Source organism: Camelus dromedarius, chromosome 10 (assembly GCF_036321535.1).
Source record: "Camelus dromedarius isolate mCamDro1 chromosome 10, mCamDro1.pat, whole genome shotgun sequence".
NCBI classification, from domain to species: Eukaryota; Metazoa; Chordata; class Mammalia; order Artiodactyla; family Camelidae; genus Camelus; species Camelus dromedarius.
The window spans coordinates 57,366,300-57,388,021 of record NC_087445.1 but is presented as its reverse complement, the minus strand read 5'-3'; the positions used below and the strand labels follow the sequence as shown (position 1 = coordinate 57,388,021).

The 21,722-nt window shown below is 44.7% G+C and overlaps 1 protein-coding gene across 4 annotated transcripts in view; it reads left to right on the top strand.

The window, feature by feature from the left end:
* EPB41L4B (erythrocyte membrane protein band 4.1 like 4B) overlaps positions 1-21,722 on the top strand; it is a 121,733-nt gene that overhangs the window by 26,721 nt on the left and 73,290 nt on the right. For all 4 annotated transcript variants that reach the window (XM_064490384.1, XM_064490383.1, XM_064490385.1 and 1 more), the window contains exons 2-5: positions 6,232-6,336; positions 17,160-17,202; positions 18,057-18,135; positions 20,062-20,106. In XM_064490384.1, the coding sequence (XP_064346454.1) occupies positions 6,232-6,336; positions 17,160-17,202; positions 18,057-18,135; positions 20,062-20,106 (272 nt within the window). The remainder of the gene's footprint in view (positions 1-6,231; positions 6,337-17,159; positions 17,203-18,056; positions 18,136-20,061; positions 20,107-21,722) is intronic.

Sequence of the window (21,722 nt, the reverse complement as noted above, 5' to 3'; positions counted from 1 at the left end):
GCGTTCTAGCCTGGATTACAATAGATGGACTCCGGAAGGGGAGATGTAGTACTGGGGTTCTCCCCGCCCAGGTCCCAGACGGCTGTAGGGCATTCCCAGTGGAGGGGGGCCAGGAAGGTCAGACTTCTGACACGTGGGTCATTTGAAGACTGTGGTGGGAACTGAGGATTCTCCTTAATCCACATCGGCGTTTATGGTTATTGAGCTTCAGAGTGTCAGATGCTCAAGAGGCAGAGATGGCCAGGACAAGGTGCCCCCAGGTAGCCATGGGGATTGGCTTGTGGCAGGTGGGGACAGGAGTGCGGATGGAGGAGGGGGACACCCAGGCAAAGGAATTTCACAGGCTAAACACAGGGGTGCAACCTGCTGTCTCTGTTGGGCATCGTGGTTGGAGAACGTGTTTGCCTGGAGCCCGGGGCACATGGAGGGCCTAGGGGAGAGAAAAGGAGTATTGGGTTGGGCAGCATCAACCATGCTCAGAAGCCAGCATGTCATCCTCTGGTGGATGTTTTTGTGCAGAAAAGTGACTGAGATGAGGACTGTGTTGTGTGGAGGCCATTCTGGCAAACACAAGGAAGACGGGCCTTAATGAGGGAGACAGTAGAGGTAGTGGGACCACTTGGGGAGCTGTTGCTGTGGTCCACGTGTGAGGTGATGTGCCCTGAGCCATAATGAAGAGGAAGGAGAGAGCTTTCTGAAGATGAGTGCAGAGGGACATGCCATCTGATGGATGTGGTGGATGGAGGAGAGCCTGGCGTCCTGCAAGTCTCCTGAAATCCTTCCACTGCCCAAGTGCCATGCTTTCCCGTTTTAGTTCACAACGAGGATGTATACACTTGGCTGTCATGCTCTCACCCAGCTTATTTCCTCCTTACAGACCTACCTGGGAAGCACGGCATCTTATGTTATTGAGACTAATGAGATTTGGATGGATTGGCTTCAATCTTCTTTGTTCTTCCAGGACCACGCCTGACCTATTACATGGCACTTGGGTCAGGTTGCAGTAAGATGTTGCCAGTTGAATCTTATCTAAGAGGGTCAGGCTGGTTAATTTATTTGGAGGACAATTAAGACATCGGCTGTCTAGCAGTCTTCCTTATCAGGACCATGGCTGGGAACCAGTAAATAAACAAAATAGGAGCCCCTGACTGTCCAGCAAAGCTATCACCATGTCCATACCTTCCTCGGCTCGCTGCCTGCCTGACCCAGTCTTTAGCTGGCAACTCTATACTCTTACCTTACACATGATTTTAATGAGCTTGGTTATTTTTAGCTCCTGTCAGATAAGAAGGAGCTGCTATAGAGATACATACTGACTCAAAACCACTGATTGCTGGTCCTTGTAAAAAGTAAGGTGTTGAGATTGGGAGGAAGAAAAACTAGGCAACATGGCTGCAAGAACTCAAGGGTAGAGCTCTCTAGAGACGGCCGTGTTTGGGGGCAGCTCGCCATATGTGTCTTGAAGTAGACGGAGTGTTGGTGGATTTCAGTACCGTGATCTGGACTTTGTAAGGTTTTACATTGAGCACGTTCTGCTTAAGGCAGGGAGATAAGTGACATCGCTACCTGTGGGCTTGGGTCTTGAGCTGTTTTGGATGACTTTGCTCGCCAGGAGGGGCTTGTTTGGTGAGGGCTTCCTGTAGCTACTCTTTTCCAGACGTGACCCCAGTGCACTCCAACACCCAGAAGGGTGGCTGGCATTTGGTGAGCAATTGGTAAATATTTGTTGAATGAATGAATTAATGGATTCATCACAGAGGGGGAAACCGAGTTAACAGTGAGGCAACAAGGAGCAGCTTCCAGTCTTGTCGCATTGACGGATCTCCTGTTGTAATCACTAGACAGCACTTCACATAATAGCCACGAAATTGTGTTTAGGTAAATGGCCTTGGAAGTACAGCCCTGGTCCCTAGGTGCTTGTTTACAGAGAACTTAATTTGAAAAGATTTTAATGAGTGTGTTCTCATTTTTAGGCCTGCTGCTTGTAAGATGTCAGTCTGTTGTTCATGCTTTAGCATGGCCCATCCAGAAGATCCCCCATCCATCATCCATCCATCTGTCCATCCATCCACCCATCCATCCATCCACCCACCCATCCACCCATCCATCCATCCACCCACCCATCCACCCACCCAACCCATCCATCCATCCATCCACCCACCCACCCATCCATCCACCCACGCAGCAAGTGCTTGTTTTGTGCCAGCCAGGCATGTGCTTTGGGGATGGAGGGAAGGATGGATGGTACCCAGGTGAACATAGCTGGTCTCTGCCCTTAGGAGTGCTCAGTCTGATGTAAGACTAAGACAGGGATGTGGGCACTGTGGTGCAGTGTGACAAGTGTGTATGTAGTAAAGGCATGGGCCTGCTTGTGACAACCCAGAGAAGGGGGCACTTACTGCCTTGGAGAGAGCGGGGAGAGGAGAGCTGGGGAAGCTGCTGGAGGAGGGAATGTTTGGGCCAGTAAACCTGACATGACAGCTCATGGGCTTCTAGGGGCTGCCCTGGGTAGGATGTCCTGGCTGGCAGCGCAGGTGAGTTATCTGAAGCCTTCTCAGTTTTGAGAGTGGACACTCTGCAGGCTGGGAGAGGTGAGAGATGGTTGATTCAGGTGCTGTGGTCTTGATCCTCCCGTCTTCAACCTGCCCTAACCCCCTGGGACTTCTGTTTCAAGGACCGTTCTATTCATTGCAGCCCTCATAATTTCACCAGATTCTTCTTAGAGCTGAAACGGGCCCCTGGGAATTGTCTCTTCCAGCAGAAGAGACCAAAGAGCATACTTAGTGGGGAAGTGAGTGGGGGGAAGTGTTTATAGGCAAATAAAAAATGGCATTTCCTATCCACCAGGCCCTGCTGTCTGCCACCTCCAAGTCCAGCTGAGTGAGGGTCTGCGGACAGAGTAGCCAGTCTGGCATTGGCATAAGAGACTCACTGCCCTTAGGAAGGTTCTTTTCCCATCCTCCACCTTGAGCTCCTTCTGAATTAAGAGCCATTTTAAAAAGACAGCAGGAAAGTAAAATTTAGAATGACCTAGACAGAAACTTGGGCTAATGACCTCCCTCATTTGACATGTGCGGAACTGTGTTTTTTCAGTGCATACTCTGGGACTGTTAAAATTACATACCTGGATGGTAAGCCTGAACCAGAATAGGCCCAGGTGGGGAGCAGGTTGGATTTGGGATCAGTTGAGTTTCGGCAGCCCCCGTGTGTTCAGGGCACCATGTCAGATGTGCAGCTGCGGAAGAAGTCCAGGGTGGCCTTGTGGGTTGGGGGAAATTCTGAACTGCTTAAGGTTGCAGTTAGTGGTGCATCTGGGACTAGAGCATCGGTCTCTTGCTTCCTCCCAGCCCAACTCTTCCTGCTACATCCTGCTGCTAAAGCTCTACTCCAACTAGTTCTTTCCCACTAGGAAGCCTGCTAATGAAGCATTGGCACCGTGATAATAGGTGTTGCTCAGGGCAGGTAGCACTGGATGGTAATTGGAAAAAATACACCCAGGGGATGGATTGTTATTGGCAAAGAGGAGGAGTGCCAGGTTATGATTTTTTAAAAATTGTATCTGCTGTCTGACAACTGCCGAAAGACCAGTGCTAAGACTTGGGAAGAAAGCCGTCCAGTTTCTCCGTGCTAACACAGCTGTTCTAGCTTTTGCCAGTTTTCCGTTTTTATCAGGCAGTCCACGTACAGTGCATCCGTATTTTTATGTCATTGGAATCACAGCTTTCTGTTCCTTTGTACTCTGTCTACTTAACATTGTCATAAGAATTTTCCATATTTCTGTCTCATCTTCATAATTCTCTTTTGTAAGGGCTGAATAATATTCTGAAGTGTTGATGAGCCCCAGTGCTGTGTTCTTATTTCTCCAGTAGGTAATGTTATAGAGAACACCGTGGCACAGCGAGCCTTCTGCTTCTGTTGAATTGTTGCCTCCAGGGGAGTATTTCCAGGAAGGAGAGAGGCTGTAATTCATTGATGAAGTTTTGATTTTTTTTTTAATTTATGTTATTATTGATTTGTGTAACACAAATAGAGATGTACGAATAAAACAAACGTACAGCGTAATAAACTACTAGAAGGTAGACAGTCGCCTTAGTACCACCACCCACTTCAAGAGCTGGAAGCCTGCCAGCCAGTTGGAAGTCCACCATTGCCCCCTCCCAGTCACATCCCCTCCCAGTCACATCCCCTCCCAGCACCAGAAGCAACAACTACCCTGACTTTACTGCAATCCCTTCTTTACTCTCTTTCCAAGTTTGATCAGCCAAGCGTACATCTCTCGACATTGCAGTTTAGTTCTGCCTTTTGAAAACAATGTCTTTTAAATCTCTTTTAATCTGTAGGTTTCCCCTCCATGTCTTCTCTTCCCTGGATGCTGTTTGTTGAAGAAAGTAGGTCATTTGTCCTGAGGAGTTTCTAGAATTTCCCACAGGCTGGGTCTTGCCAGTTGCAGTCCCATGTAGTTTAGGACATTCCTCTGTGTTTCCTACAGTTGGCAGTTGGACCTAGTGTTTGAATCAGTCCCAGGCCTGATTTTTTTTTCCCCCTGTGGAAAGAGAAGTGTGGGGAGCAAGATTATATCATGGGTGGGGGGATGTTGGTCATCAGGAGGTACGTAATGGCTCTCTGTCCCCTGTTGTCATGTTAGTAGCCACTGGTGTCCAATGCCTGCCATCCATTAGAAGTTGCAAAATTGTGATACTAACAGTTCTGTTAGTCCTTGATTTATTTGCTGGAATACTGTTATAAAGAAAACCTGCCTATCCTCTATTTTTGATAGTTTATGTATAGAGATTCACATACCATACAGTCCACCGATCTGAAGCATATAACTCAGTGGCTTTTAGTATATTTGTAGAGTTGTGCATTTATCACCATGATCAATTTTATAGCACTTTATTAACTCCCCCAAAACCCCTGCTCAACCTTAGCTGTCACCCCACAAACCCTGCAGTCCTAAGGAGCTACTAATCTTAATTTCTGTCTCTAGACTTACCTGTTCTGGACACTTCATATGATATGTGCTCCTTCGTAACCAGTTTCTTTTACTTAGTATAATGTTTTCAGGGCCCATCCATGTTGGAGCATGGATCAGAACTTCATTCCTTTTGATGGCCAAATAATATTTCATTGTATGGACATACTACATTTTGTTTATCCATTCATCTGTGGATAGACATTTGGGTTGCTTCCACTTTTTCACTTTTGTGAACATGTTGTACAAGTTTCCGTGAGAGCATAATGTTTTCATTTTTCTTGGATACATACCTAGAAGTCGAATATCTGGGTCAAATGGTAACTCTGTTTAAGAAACTGCCAGTCTGTTTCCCAAATCAGCTACACAATTTCACATTCCCATGGGCAATATAAGAGGGTTTCAGTTTCTCCAACATTGGTGATCTGTCTTTTTTATTATAGCCTTCCGAGTGGGTGGGAAGGATCTGTGGTTTTGATTTGCATTTGATGACTAATGATGTTGAGCATCTTTTCATATGCTTATTGGGCATTTGTCTGTCTTTGGAGAACTATCTATATATCCTTTGCCTAATTGTTAATTGGATGTTTGTCTTTTTATTATTGAGTTGTAATAATTCTTTATATATTCTGGATAGAAGCCCCTGATCATATATATAATTTGTACAATTTTCTCCCATTCTGGGTTGTCTTTGTACTTTCTTGATACCTTAGTGTTCTTGGAACCATAAAAATCTTACATTTTGATGATGTCCAGTTTGTTTTTTTCTTCTGTTGCTTTTGCTTTTGGTGTCTTATCTAAGAAACTCTTGCCTAATGTAAGGTCGTGAAGATTTGCGTGAATGTTTCATTCTGAGTTCTTTGTTTTTAACTCTTACTTACATTTAGGTCTTTGATGCATTTTGAGTTAAGTTTTGTACATGCTGTCGTCTGCTCTTTGGTTGCCCAGTGGTACAGCTAAAGGCAGGATTCATGCTTGATTTTTTTCCCTGCTTTATTTACCAGTTTTCATAATAAGGCATTGGTTCCCTAATCATCCTATGAAGTAGTTGTTTGGTGTCTTCTTTGTCCTCATGGACACGTAGATTTAATCATGACTTTGTATTACAATAAAAATAATTACATTTTTTAAAAATTGTGTATTGTGACACAAATGTGTATGCAAGAGAGAGAGAAAAGTGACTTTTGTGTTCTTTTTAAAATCCTGTTTCTTATTCAGCTGTCACACCCTAAATTTTCATCTACCCAATTGTCTTCCAGAAACATGCCAAAGGCCAGGATTTGTTTGATCAGATTGTGTACCACTTGGACCTGGTGGAAACAGATTACTTTGGCCTCCAGTTCCTCGACTCCGCCCAGGTTGCGGTAGGTGTTCTTTTAATTCCTTGCAGGATGGATTGACTTTTGATGCTAATCTCGGATCCACAGTTGCTAGGAATTGATGGGGGAAACAGGAGTAAAACTGTGATACTGTTGCAGTCAGCAGCATTGGGGTGGTGTTGACGGCACCATGACGCCCACCCTGGACAGGGCCAGTAACCGGGAGAGGAAGAGAGAGATGTGTTCCTGTCGTGCGGGGGTTTGCATGAGGGGGACCTTTCCAAGCATAGGAATGCAGTGTGGGCATATCTCTAGAGTAAGTAGAAAGAAGAAACACTATCACAGAAATTCTTTTAAGGATGCTGCTTTTATTTTTTTTTAACCAGCTGCACCACCATCTTCTCATGGACTCTTGCTGGGTGTAGTGAGCGGGTGCTGTGACCACAGCTGAATCCCAGCCAGGCTTAGTGGGCTCGGGGGCTGGGCGGTCAGGGCAGGTCTCGGCATTGCTAGAGAACCATCTTGCAGGCTCCAGGAGGTGGTTTTAGGTCAGCAAAGACTTCCCTCGCTTTGCCTGAGATAGAACTGTTCACAGTGGAGGCACTCAAGTGAAGAACTATTCACAGTGGAGGCACTCGAGTGAATGAACTCAACACAGCTCAGAACTACTCTTGTTTATTTTATAATTGACCTACGATATTATGTTAGTTCCTGCTACACAACATAGTAATTAGATATTTCTATACATTCCTAAATGATCATGAAGATAAGTCTATTTATGATCTGTTTCCAAAGATATTACATAGTTATTGACAATATTCTCCATACTGCACATTTCATACCCATGACTCATTTATTTTGCAACTGCTGAATGCTTGTGCCTCTTAATCTCCCTCACCTATTTCTTCCTCCCTCCCTCCCTGCTGGCAATCACCTGTTTGTTCTCTGTATCTATAACTCTGTTTCTGTTTTGTTTTTACGTTTGTACATTTGTTTTGCTTTTTAGTTTCCAGGTGTAAGTGAAATCATACAGTGTTTGTCTTTCACTCTCTTATTTCACTTAGCACAGTACCCTCTAGGTCCATCCATGTTGTCACAGATGGCAAGATTTCATTCTTTGTTTTATGGCTGGGAAATATTCCACTGTGTATGTCTGTGTATGTATGTATATACACTGCATTTTTATCCACTCATCTACTGGTGGGTGCTTAGGTCACTTCCATATCTTGGCTCTTGTAAATAATGGTGCAGTGAATATAGGGGTGCATTTAACTTTTCTAATTAATGTCTTTGTTTTCTTTGGATGAATATCCAGGAGTGAAAGTCCTGGGTCACATGGTCGTTCTATTCTTAATTTGTTGAGGAATCGCCCTACTATTTTCCATAGTGGCTGCACCAATTTACATTCCTGTCAACAGTGCATGAGGGTTCCCTTTTCTCCTCATTCTTGCCAATACATGTTATTTTTTGTCTTTGATAATGGTCTTTCTGACAGGTGTGAGGTGATAGCTCATTGTTTTGATTTGCATTTTCCCATTGATTAGTGACATTGACTATCTTTTAATGTGTTTGTTGGCCATCTGTATGTCTTCTTTGGAAAAATGTCTGTTCAGATCCTCTGCCCATTGTTTTAATCGGGTTGTTTGTGTTTTTGATGTTGAGTTGAATGAGTTCTTTGTATAGTTTGGATATTAACCCCTTGGATGTATCGCTTGCAAATATCTTCTCTCATGTAGGAGGCTGCCTTTTGATTTTGCGGATAGTTTCACTGTGCAAAACCTTCCTAGTTTTATGTAGCCCCATTTGTTTATTTTTACTTTTGTTTCCCGTGCCTGAGGAGACTTATCTAAAAAAAATACTACTAAGACCAATGTCAAAGAGCATACTGCCTGTTTCCTTCTAGAAGTTTTATGGTTTCAGGTCTTACATTTAAGTCTTTAATCCATTTTGAATTTATTTTTATGCATAGTGTGAGATCATAGTCCGGTTTGATTTGTTTGCATGTAGCTGTCCAGTTCTCCCAACACTATTTATTGAAGAGGCTGTCTTTGCCCCATTGTATATTCTTGCCTCCTTTGTTGTAGATTAATTGATCATATAAATGGGTTCATTTCTGGGCTGTCTGTTCTGTTACATTGATCTGTGTGTCTGTTTTTGTGCCAGTACCATACTGTTTTGATTACTGTAGCTTTGTAGTATAGTTTGAAATCAGAGCACATGAGACCTCCAGATTTTTTTCTCCTTAACAAGCAAGAAAGACTTTAGAGTCTCCCCAACAAAATCTCTTTGAAACCCAAAACCTATTCAAAGAGAATTTATTCAATAATCTAAAAATATTTATTGAGTGCTTCTTATGCATTGGGCCCTGTTCGAAGCACTGTGGATAATACAGTGAACACCTGTGTAATATGCCAGGTGGTAATACGGGTTAAGAAAAATAAAGCAGAGGGGCTAGACAGAATAAGGGGAGGGGGAGGGAACAGACAGAGTAAGGCATTTCCCATCCCGTGATAACTTCCCTTGATCCCATCCTTCCAGTTCCTCTGCATCTGGCCTTGGCTCTTAATGACCCCCTCCTGCCTTCAGCTCCCCTCTCCCAGCCTCCTCCTGCCCTTGCCTTCCTCCCAGCCTAGAAAAGCCTCAGCCATCTCAGCTGTTCCTGCTTGCCCTTTGATTCTTCTGCCCCCGTGACTGTCCCCTGGCCTCCCTTTGACACACACACAGGCCCATCTGTTTCCTCTGCTCCTTCTCCCAGGCTGCCAGGCGTTGCTGGAGAGCCACAGGCTGTGCCTTTTGGCACCAGCACAGATGACAGGTTCAGCAAAATCTAAGCCTCTGAGCTGCTCTTGGAGACTCGTCAGCCCCCAGTGGACTCTGAAGTTCCCCACGGTTCCCCTTCTGAATCTGGACCACAGGCCTGTAGCCCAGTCCCCACAGAGACTGCTCTCCTGGTTGCCTCACTTCTTACCTAGTAAGAAGACTGAGGTCATTTAGCTAAAACGCCTCGAGTTTTCTTCCCTGCATCTCAAAGTTGCTCCTTCTCTCTGCCCATCCTTTTTACAACCTTGTCTTAAGGGAGTTTGCCTGTTTCTCCAGCGTTTACTCACGACACCTGCATCAAAGTTCTATTCCCGGTTACTTCCTGAGTGCTGAATTTAGAGTTTTCCTTACTGTCCTCAGCATCTGACACTGGTCAGCCCTTCTCTTCCCAGAAATTCATCTCTTTTCTCCTTTCTCCAGTTCTAATGCATGTGGTATTTTTGGCTTCAGATTGTCTGTGGCCCTGGACTAGGAGTCAGACTTGGACCTTGTTCTTGGTTCTGCCCTGGCTCCTTGGTGGACTTTAGATAAACCACCTTTCCTTCCTCGGCCTCAGTTTTCTCATCTGTAAAGTGGGGTTCCTAGACCTGTTCTCTCAAGAGCTCTTCTGGTTCTAATGTCCAGTGATTCTGAGTCTAAAGGGGAGGCAGGTGTGTCTGACCCACACATCTTCTCTAGTCAGAAGGGAAAAGATATCTGTCATTTCTACCGTTACAGCCAAGTACCTGTTGCCCTGGTAACATGTCCTCATCCCTAGGCAACTGCCCTCCAGCCACTTGGGTTCCCAAAAAGCCAGCAATGTGGCTTCCCCATGAAAGACCTTGCTGGGACCCTCTGTTCACTTGGCTGCCAGGCTTTCCTGTCCGCCAGAGCCCTGGCCCTGGGCAGCAGGAAGGATGCTCCCGGCGGGATCCGGGTGTCCTTCCCAGGCCGTACACCTGCTGATACTGAGACCCTGCAGGCGTTAGAGTCTTCCCAGCACGCAGCTCCGGGAACCCGACAGGCTTTTCTTCCCCACAAGAGCAGGTGCAGGGGCCTCGCCTGCCTGATTCTGAGGGTCCGAGAGCTGCGGCAGCTTCCAGCCCCTTCTAATCGGTCTGGCTTCTGAGCTGGGCTCCTTGCAGGCTGGGTTCTGCTGACGCCTGCATTTATCTCTTGGCCTTTGCTTGTGCCGGCTCCCCCCTGCCCCGTCCCTGAAACTCCCTTTCTCACCCCGTTTCAACTTCTGGCCATCTCTGATGACAGCCCTTCCTGCAGCGTGTCCTGAACTCTCAGCGTGCCTTCCCTCCGCTCTGTAAAGCTGAGCTTATTTTGCCCTCTGTGGCTGTTGGCTTATTTGGCCTCAGGCTCATTATTTGTGTATGTGAACAAACCTTTCTGATGAGATCCTGAGACTTAGGGCTCCCTCTTCTTAACCTGGTGGTTCTTGGCGGCAAGGCACACAACCTAGAACTTCAGTCTTTTGCCCCAGAAGGGACCTTAGGAACCATTTGTCAATGTCTCCATCTTCTGGATAGTGAAACCAAAGCCTTTAGGCCTTGGCAAGTCACTTTGTGACTAGCACAGCTCGTGCTTGAACCCAGATTTTACAATTTCAGATTCAAGTGCCCTTTTCAGTACACTGTACTTAGAGCCTCGGTTTTCCTAACTCTCAGTGGTCGTAGTGACATCCTTTTCATGGAGGAATTGAGGGAGTTGGGAAGTTAATGGAGGAGAAAGGGTTTTGTAATCCAACATGGGTGTGGGTCTCCTCTTCCTAGCCGGGCAGGCCAGTGGGCACCGGAAGTCATCACAGCCCCCGGGGTGATGCACTGAGAATGAGGTTAGTTGGAACCTCAAGGCCACCTTGCCTGTGGGAAAAACCTTAGCGATTTAGATGAGTCCTTTGGGAAGGTTCACTGAGCCATTGGTTTTTCTGAGGGCTTGGGATGAAGCAGTTGGTGGCAGGTGAGGGCCCGGAAGGGAATGGTCTACTTGGTCATTGGCTTATTGCCCCGTAACTGAGGCTCCTGCAAGGAATGACATCCCCACCCAGCCCCTGATATGCAAATCAGAGGGTTGGCAGTGGCAGGGCTCTTGGCATGGCTCCCTGCGTCCCCAGCTTATATGCCCAGCTCCCTGCAAAGAGCCAAGCCCAGTTTCCATAGTACACTGCCCAGCCCTGAAGCAAGGTCAAAGTCTACTGGCATCGCCTATTTTTAGCATTTGGGGCGGAGGCTTCCTATTTCCCTTTTCCATATTAAAGCAGGAAGGCCACCCAGGAACCCACTCTGTTGCTCTCCCTTTGACACAGCTCAAAGCAGGGGCAAGGGCTCTATTTTTACACATCAAAGCTTTCTTCTGAGAGCCTGGCCTGTCCTGCACCCACCCAGCTTTCTTACTGACTGGTCTGGTAGCTGCTCTTTACTGAGTTCCCACCCTGATGAGCTCTGGAGGCAGGCATCAGACTAGAGATTTTACATAACTCTTCTTGTTAACATTCATCACTAGTCTAAAGCTGGCCGTGGAGCAGGCCCATTTTACAGATGATGAAGCCGAAGCTCACTAGGAACCTTGTAGAGGTTTAAGTAAGGAATGGAGTCAGGTTTTAGAACCTGGTCTCTCTCATTCCAAAGGCCAGCACTTTCCACTGGGTCATACTGATTCCATTACACACAGGAGCATCACCCCCCTACCCCACAAACCCTCACACAGACACAGAAAGAAAACATTCAGTCAGTAGCCATTCAGCAGACCTTGACTTGGAGCTTACTCAGCGGCAAGCTGTGTGGTGCAGAAGGAGGCTGGGTGGCATCCCTGCCTGCCACATTCTGGTGGAGGAGGCAGACAGGTGGTCCCTTGGAATACAGTGAGTTCAGTCCTCCCATCTGTGAATCTGGAGCCTGAGTGTCACTGATGAGATGATCAAGGTATCAAAGGGGAAGGGTGAACATGGGATGGGCCACAGCCGCAGAGGAAGAGAGGACTTTGCCAGGCAGAGGAGGGGCAAACATTTGGGGCAGAGGTAGCAATAGCCCCACTGCACACACTTCAGACGCCAATCCCAAGTCCAAGTTGTCATGTGCTTCTGACTTACTGGCTGTAGATTGAGGGCTCCCATGACCCTCCTCCTTGAGCTTGATTAACTTGCTGCAGCAGGTCACAGAACTGAGAGGAACCTTTTGCCTACTAGATTACCAATTTATTATTAAGGGCTATATAAGTCAGGAACGGCCACATGGAAGAGATGCACAGGGCAAGCAAGGCACGGGCAGGGGGTGCAGAGTTTCCATGCCCTCTCCAAACACTCCCCAAATCTCCACATGCTCACCAACTCAGAAGGTCTCCGAACCTTGTCCTTTTGAGTTTTTATGGAGGCCTCATTGCATAGCTGTGGTTGATTAAATCATTTGGCTGTTGGTGATTGGTTCACCCTCCAGCCCCTGTCTCCTCCCCAGAAGTCCGGCGAGACTGAAAGTTCCAATCCTATGATCACAATTTTGGTTCCCCTGGCAACCAGCCCTCATCCTTAGGTGCTTTCCCAAAGTCGCCTCATAAATCCAGGTGTGTCTGAAAGGGGTTTGTTATGAATATCAAGACACTTTTATTGCTCCTATCACTTAACGAAATTACAAGAATTTTAGGAGCTCTGTGCCAGAAACTGACAAAGACCAAATATACATTTCTTATTATGAATCACGGTATCACACACAATAAGCTCCAAAAGTGTTCATTCCCTTCTTTCTCTTTTCATCCCTTGAATACAATTATCTCTCAGATTCCTTCCAGCTTTAATTTAAATGCAAACTAGACAGTTTTTTACAAGCCAAGAAAATCTATAGGTACTAGAAAGCCAGTTATGTGTTCCATCACTCAAACTTGATGGCCCAGGGGTGGTTCAGGCAGAGTTTCTAGACCCTCTTCAGCCCCTGAGCTTCTCCTAGCCATTGTGATTCAAGTGCTTCTGTGTAGATTTTAGACGGTTAAATTCTACAACCAGCCTCATGCGTGTTTTAATTCCAGAACCGATGTACTATTAGAACAGATGGGCTTTGCCAATCATCTCACATCTCGATTTATGGAGAGGGTTTTGCCAGATGGACTTGGATGAGAAATTCAGATCAGAAACCGCCTAGTACCCATTAGAGTGTTTGAGTTAAATGCTTTGCCCTTTGAACTCAGAAAGGCACCTGTCTGTTTTCAGTGACTGGTTTAATGATCTGTTAAGAGGGCTGGCGCCGTTTGCCTTGCCCTCTGCCGACAGGCTGCTTGGCTATATTTAGCCAGGATGCAGGTGAACATCCAAGACAGATCCTACTGCTGCCTTACAGGGCTCCACGCCCAGCGTAGGGTATGATTTACTAAGTGCCATGTTGGACCTGAGTGCCGGAGTCTGGAAGTCCCAGGGATTAATTCCCAGGGATATAATTCCATGTCTTGTGGGATTAAATATGAGTGATCAGAGCCTGGTCATCTCCTGCTGCTGAGAAGAAAGTCAGGTCATTTTGAACTGGTTGGATACAAGATAGATTTTATCATCTCTTGTTTTAAGATTGTGACTGCATTTCTTATCACCTCTGATACAGGCAAGCAAACCTGACGTGAGCCCCATGGGGTCGAGGAGCTTTTTAAAATGGAGCCGTTTCTGATTCCTTTCCCGGCTTAGCCAGCCCCAGACTTTTCACAGGCCACCATCCCGGTAGATCCTGCCCTGAGCAGGAAGGATGGAGGCCAGCGTACATGGATGAGGGGGCCCTTCAGCAGTGTGGTCAGAGGGAGGGCAGTCTCCTGTCCAGTAGGAGCCGTCATCTGTCAGCCTGTGCGTTAACATGAGTCATTGATATCTGGCTAGCAAACCTTACAATTGCTTGAGATTTTGCAGAGGTCAGACGGCAGTTTTCAGAAAGGGTCACGGATGTTTCAGCATGCCCAGGATCAGTTATTAGGGCATACTCTTGGGTGGGAGAGGACATGGGAAAACTTCAGCTCTGAATACTTAAAGGGCACACTGGGAGCCTTTGAGAAAGACTAATGATTTGAGATTCTGTTTAATGATCTTGGGTGGAACCTGGGTATTTGTGATTGAAATGTGCAGCCAGGATTGAAAGGCACAGCTGAGGAAGCACAGACACAGACCTGGACCAAGCACTAGAGTTTTGACAGTAGAGGGAGAGGAACAGTGGGCTCAAATTTGCTCTGTTCCAACTATGATATGGAGACATGAGAAAGGGAAGAAATGGGACAAGCTCCACCAAGCTCTGAGCCTCTGGGACTAATAAGATTAGAAGGCTGGTTGCAGGGAGAACCTTCCTTGACTGGTAAGGATCAATTCATTTGAAAGTGAGGTGAAGAACAGGTTTAGTCAAGCCATTAGCATGATACTTAATTTGGCAGGAGAGTTAATATTATGTTTTTATCAAGACTTAATCTGTTCTCCTCCCAAGGGCTGAGGTCCAGCATTTCCAGCGTGGTTGAGGGCGGCAGTGAGACCTAATTCTAACTGATCATCAAAAACTGCCTGATAGGCAGGTGATGAGTGAATAATGGAAACTGACAACCTGGCCCACCCCTCGTGAAAATAATACTCTTATTAAAAGTAAAAAAAAAAAAAAAAAAAAAAAGCAGTCACAGTCCCACATTCAGAAACAACATCTGTAAATTCTTCAGGACATATACTGATAGGAAATAATAATTTTCTATACATGGGATCCCACCTGATTTTTGTTTGTTTGTTTCACATCGTGCAGTGGATCTCTTGCCACATCAGTAAATATAAGCCTAAATCAGTTTTAAAGGCTGAATAATATTTCATTACATGGATGAGCCATTTTTTAATCCATCTTTGTTGATGGACATTTAGGTCGTTTCCAATTCAAAGCCTTTAACAATGAGATAAAGCATTCTGTCCATGAGCCTTTGACATAGGCAGCCGGCTGTGGGGATCTGTGGCTTTTATCACACAGTTGCCTGGCTGGGAGTAAGGGTGACTAAACCCACGTTCTCCCATTGCACTGCTCACCGCTTATTGTATTATAGTTCATCTATTATTTGCTTTTGTGTTTCCTTATCCCCTCCTCCCATGCAGTCATAATGGGCTCTTTGGTGAAGGGTAGAGTACACGGTACTCATTTAGTCCCGCCCTTTCTCTTTATTAGAAAGTGTAGAGTTTAGATTGCTTCTGAAAGTGTATTGACAGCCAGCAGAATGGCCTCTGATTCTGAACAGCTATTGAGAATCCCACTCTGGGCTCTGTTATTCCAACTGCTATTCTAACAGCAGCGTTCAATGTGTATCAAGTTTACGTAAAGGGATGGGGAAAGTCCCTATCTGCCTCATTTTTAAAAGTATGTTGAACATTTATTTATTTCTTAAGAATTTAATAAGGACCCGCTGGCTGCCAAGCTCTGTGCTTGGTGCAGGAAACTCAGAGATGATGAAGTGCATGGTCCCTGCCCTCTGAGGCTTATGTTCGCCTGGAGGGGCTCACAGTGCACTTTTCCTAACTGTTGTTTTCCTTGGAGGTGAGTCTCCTGAGGCTCGTCAGTGCTGTAGTATCAACAACGTGGAAGTTACAGAGGAAATTGTATATGAGAGAAATGGTTTTGTAATTTCTTTGATAGTTAAAACCGAAGTGATTTTTCTGGCGAGAACAAGAGGAAGTTGAAATGCCTTCACTGACCAGGGCAAAGTTAACTTAAGCAAATCCCCACCTGTTGTTCCGCCTTCAGTGTGGGTCATTTTCCTGGCAAAAGAATAAGAATCATGATTTTTGGTTTTTAATTTCAGAGTTTAGGGCAACAGAATTACAAGACCCATATATGAGCAGATTTTCAGCGGTGCAGCTTGGAGTCTTTTCTAGATTAACGGGGACTTGATTGTAACTTGAGAAAACTCAGAAGGAAAAGGCAGCTGGTGGCTCTTCTCACTAGAAGAGACTTTATAGATTAATTAGGTAAAGGCACATCTTGGAAGAGCTAACTCTTGCCCCCCAAAAAATGCACTTAATGTGCTTAAGCACAGCTATTTTTTTCTTTTTTTTTAATTGAAGTATAGTTGATTTACAGTATTGTGCTAGTTTCAGGTGTATAGCAAAGTGATTCAGTTATATATATATACATACATGTATATATATATATATATACACACACACATGTGCTGTACCATAAAGCCTGTGGCTTATCTATTTTATGTATAGTATACTCCTAATTTACGCCCCCCTGCCTGCCTTTCCCACTTGGTACCTATAAGTTTATTGCTCTATTTCTGTGAGTCTGTTTCTGTTTTGCGTGTAGAGTCATTTGTATTATTTTTTAGATTCCACATATAAATTGTATCATATAGTATTTGTCTTTCTCTGACTTACTTCACTTAGTATGATAATCTCTAGGTCCATCCATGTTGTTGCAAATGGCAATATTCCATTCTTTTTTATGACTGAGTAATATTACACACACACACACACACACACACACACACACACACACACACACCACAACACATCCTTTTAAACCGATCATCTGTTGGTGGGCACTTGGATTGTTTCCATGTCTTGGCTGCTGTGACCATTGTGGTGCATGATCTTTTCCAATTAGTGTTTTGGTTTCCTGGATATATGTCCAGGAGTGGGATTGCTGGATCAAATGGTAGCTGTAGATTTAGTCTTTTAAGCAACTTCCATGCTGTTCTCCACAGTAGCTGCACCCGTTTACATTCCCACCAATAGTGTATGAGGGTTCCTTTTTTTCCACAGCTTCTCTAGCATTTATTATTTGTAGACTTTTTGGTGATAGCCATTCTGACCTGTGTGAGATGATACCTCATTGTGGTTTTGATTTGCATTTCTCTAATAATTAGTGATGTGTGGGGCATCTTTTTTTTCATGAAGCACAGATATTTTTACACCACCCCCTGCAGTTTGCAGATCCCCAGCGTAAGAGCTCGTAATCTGGTCCAATCCGTGGTTTTTATGGGTAGAATTACTAAGGTTTGTAAGGGAGGGTAACTCTGAGGTCTGTGTAATGTTGCTGATGAACTATTCCTAAAAAAACAAAACATTTTCTTTCTTTCAGCACTGGCTGGATCATTCGAAACCCATAAAAAAGCAGATGAAAAGTAAGTAAGCAGAATTTAGCCTACTACCTTACTTCTTTTGTCAGAGAGTGAAGTCCTTTGCCAATGTTTTGAGGTATTATGTTTTCATTAGAACTCAGGAGCATTTTAAGATGGATTCCATTTTAAGGATGAATTTTAATTTCCTAAGGCTGGCTAAAAGTTAAGAGTTTAAAAATTTGAATGAGTTTTTAGTAGATGTTAAAAAACAGCCTAAGCTCTCATTTAAAATCAGGCACTTCTACCAATGAGGACTGATAAATATGCCATTCAGAAACATGACTTTATACCTGATACATTCATTTCCTAATGTTATAAAGTAGGCTCAGAGAATGGGAGAGCAGGAGGGCTCTTTGTCAGTCTGGACCAGCTCTCTGATTTTATAGTTGTGGTAACCACATTTCTTCAGTGTTGCTGATGTGTGAGTAATTTTTTTTTAAGTTAATACTTTTGAGGTATTTTTACTGTGGTTTTTTAGATTACAGAACACCTGGCTGTGTATGTGTCACTTTCCTTTACCCACTTCGTGTTTTGTTACACGTTAGTATCAGTGTGGAGTATCTTGGCAATCGGGGTAAAAGTAAAGTGTCAGTGCTCAGTAATCATCTAGATGCTTTGGGTTTTCTTCCAGAATGAGATTACTAGCTAAACTATCTTTGTCAACACGAAAGTCCATTTTAGTTTTCCAAACTAGGATGGAAAAGAACTTACTAGCTTCCTATGTTCCGTTGTTACCACCCAGTGTCGTGGTGGATGTGTTACTAGATTTAACGTGTTTTTTTTTTTTCCTTTTGTCCACTCTGTGATCTTCAACATTGGGGAAAAACATCTTCAACCTTCCATCTCCAAATGTTTAGTTGGACCTGCTTATGCTTTGCACTTTCGAGTTAAATATTATTCTTCAGAACCGAACAACCTTCGTGAAGAGTTTACAAGGTAGGACAAGGTGCAGAACAAGGTGCCTCCACCCCCCCACACCCACAGCACTTGCCTCACTAACAGTCCGTGGTCTTCTCCCCTGCAGGTTTGCCGCCTCTTCCATCTGCTGCCTTTATATTCTGAGCAAGAGTTAGCACTTTGCTGTCCTTATCTCTGTATTCTGTTGAAAATCCACACTTTGCTTAATGTGACCTTTTTCTTAGTGAATCCAAATTTAAACATTTGTTTCTTTGTCCCATTTCTATTTTGTTGGACCTTGGGTAAACTGCCTAGTTGGTCGATGGCACTTTATTTTGTCTCAGATACAAAAAGAGAAGGCAAATATCAGAAGAGCATTTCTCAGTCCAAAATCGCCACCTGATTTTTTTAAGGAATGTGAAATATTCCCTTGATTGTTACAGTATCAGATTTATTAGAATTCCTTCCTGGTATCTTTCTGCCCCATCAAACTTCTTTGATGGTGTGCCTGCCTGTGTCTGTCTCTTAGACTTCAAAAACAGTGTCGAAGCAAAAGAGACATAAAAAACATTTTACATATTGAGTTTCCCTCACCCCTCTATCAGTGAGATGCTCTATCCAGCCTTCTGCTACTTTTGATGTCTCCACAATCTCCTTTGTCATGGTCTGTGATGGACAGTAGTGGTGACATGTAAGCTGCTGGGTGATCCACGGTGGTGGCCGCTAGCCTGGAGATGACCACCTAAGTAATACTTTAAAGACAGACATCTCCCCCCCCCACCCCGCCCCAGGAGAGGCCAGCTGGGCTTCTGTAGTTAGGCTTTCCTATAGGAACTGGATGTTCTGGCCACAGCAGCACGGTGTCCTCCTTGATGTGGGTACTCAGTTTGATGGTGGTTGAGCGCCTGTCAGAAGCAATAACATTCTGGAATGTCCCAGAACCTTCCCCACCACCCCCACGTCTGGGTCACCCACACTGTCCTATATCCATTCCACAGAGAGTGGCTGGCTGCAGTGTTTTCAAAGTTCAAACAAATTACATTATTCTAGTGCTCCCCTCTAGAGTCCTTTATGAAGCATGCTGCTTCTAGCTGTCATCAAAGCCAGTGATTCTTAACCGGGCTTGTGTGAATCAAAAACACCTGGGAGGGAAGCTTTTGAACAAATCAGATTCCTGGGGACCACTCTTGCGTGTGAGAGTCTCATTCTGTAGGTATGGAGTGGAGCGTGGGCAGTTTTGGTTTTTACAAAGCACTGTAAGCGGTTCTGATGCCCACGTCCTCCCGGTAAAAAAACAAAAACAAAAACACTTAATCTTTGACTTAAGTGAACTCCACTTGTGTTACGTGCTGCCTTCTTCCCCATCTTTCGTGACCCCTGTGAACAGCCACAGTCCAGTTCCAGGATTTCTGTCTCCTTTGTGTGTGTCTGTGCACGTGTGTTTTGTTTTTTTGAAAGACGGAGTCTGCAGTTAAACTGCATCAGAAAAAAAAAAAAAAGCCTCAAGCAGTTGCTAACCACAGTCAGCCGTAAACTTTTTGATACAGTCTTGATACAAGCTGCAGCCTTTCTGGAAGCTGCTGGTGGGGCTGACTGCGGGCGGTTGCGAAGGCTCCACCGCCCGCTGCATTGGACGCGTTGCGTGCCTGTGTGCGAGCGCTGGTGCGCGTGCGGCTCTTCCCGGGCACCCAGGCCGCCGGGGAGGCCGTGGCTGGACCGCGCGGTGTTCCGTGCTCCATCCTCCAAGTATCTTGCGAATTCCGTACATGCGCTCACCTTCCTGGCTAGGTTCTGGGTTGCCTTCCTGGAGGAGATGCTTCCGCCCAAGTTCTCATTGGATTTGGACTCCCTTTTTACAATGCAGAATTCCGGGCTGCGTGTGGGGGCGGGGCTTGTGATGGGACGTTGGGGATTGGAAGCGGCTGGGGAAGTGACCCTCTGTTGACTTTTGTATGTGTTTGTCAGGTACCTGTTTGTTTTACAACTCAGGCATGACATTCTTTCAGGAAAGTAAGTATGTTTTTGTTCTAACTCTTAACCCAGGATAGATTGTAGTATATTTCTAAATAATTCACTGTGTGTGTGGTTTTGTTTTTTTTTTTTTAACTTTTACCCTTGTTCCCTTTTCAAAATTCAAAAATATACACCAGGCATTGTAAAGTGAGTCTAATACTTGTATCAGTGTCATCATCTTATTCTAAATGATCACTATATGGCTTGAAGCATTTCCAAGAACATTAAATATCCGAAGTGATGTGTATTTGGGAATAATTCTTTCTTGTCACATCACTGCCCCATTCATATTGGCTTTTGTCATATTTGCAAGCAAGATACATTATGAGTATGTATACACTTACAAGTATTTGGGTAGTCCCAAAGTCTCACTCATCACCGTGTGCATTTAAGTCATGTAAAGAGGTTATGTGCTGATTCCAGGAGAAAGAGGTTTAGACATCTCATCTCATTTCCTTTTTCTCTCTTAAAAATGGTTTTAAAATTCTAGGCCTCTGACTACACCATTGTTGAGCACGAGAACCACTGGCACTGACGTGGTTGCTCTCACAGGCAGGATTTATTTTAAAGATAGGAGATTTCAGCAGTCATAGCTTTTACAATGTGTCATTTTCTACCAGACACATTGACTATTTTCTATTACGTGAAAAACCAGGACTACTGAATCTAAAAAGCAACACCTGCTATTATTGCCAAGAATACATTTTGATTTTGAATCTAACCTGGAGGAAATTTAAAATGTGATTTCCGGATGTGCAAACTCTCCATGGAGCGTGTGCTGTCAGAGTCCTAGTGGAATGTACACTACAGAACAAGTAGATTGTACAGTGTATACATTTGCCTTATTCAGCCATGTGACACGGACCTTTGATTGTGTCTAGGAGTGTGTGTATTTCTCTCTCTCTCCCCATACTATGCTCCTCATACTAAAAGCCTCTTTAGTCATTATCTTCTATCTGGAAAAATATTAATGGCAGCACCTTGCATTTGTACAGCACTTCACAGTTCACGTGCACTTTGGTCTGATTTACTGCATTTCAAAGCAGAACTGTGTTCTGACCCCAGCGTTGCCTCCTACCAGCTGGATGTCGGTGCACAGGACCCCTGAAAGCTCAGTTCCTCATCCCCAGGGTGGAGAGTGGGGAGTACCAGCAATGCCCACCCTAGAGGTTTACAAATGCCATGCACGGACCAAATTGGATAATATACACATGTGAAAAGGCTCTGAAAACTGTAAAGTGCTATACCAATGTATGTCATTATTATTTTTCTAACTAAATTTGCAACACTAAGTATGAATGAGATCACTGGACTGGTAGTAATACACGTCTGTGGCGATGCCTCCGTTACTAGATTGCTCGAGTGTGTCCAGCTGTCCCGGCAGTCTTAGGTATGGTGTCTGTCTGTTCAACACTGTGACCTCGTTTCAAGAAAGACTTAAGGCAGCTCGAAAAGATGTATGTACTATATCAAGATAAAATAACTTTAAAAATAACAAGGCAAAGGGAAGGCTTTTCATTCTGTTTCCCAAATGTCCCCATTCTTGCCAAATTCAGTAAAATTGCCCGCTTTACCTAGAGTTGAGAGAAACTGTACCTAGATTGGGTAATTTT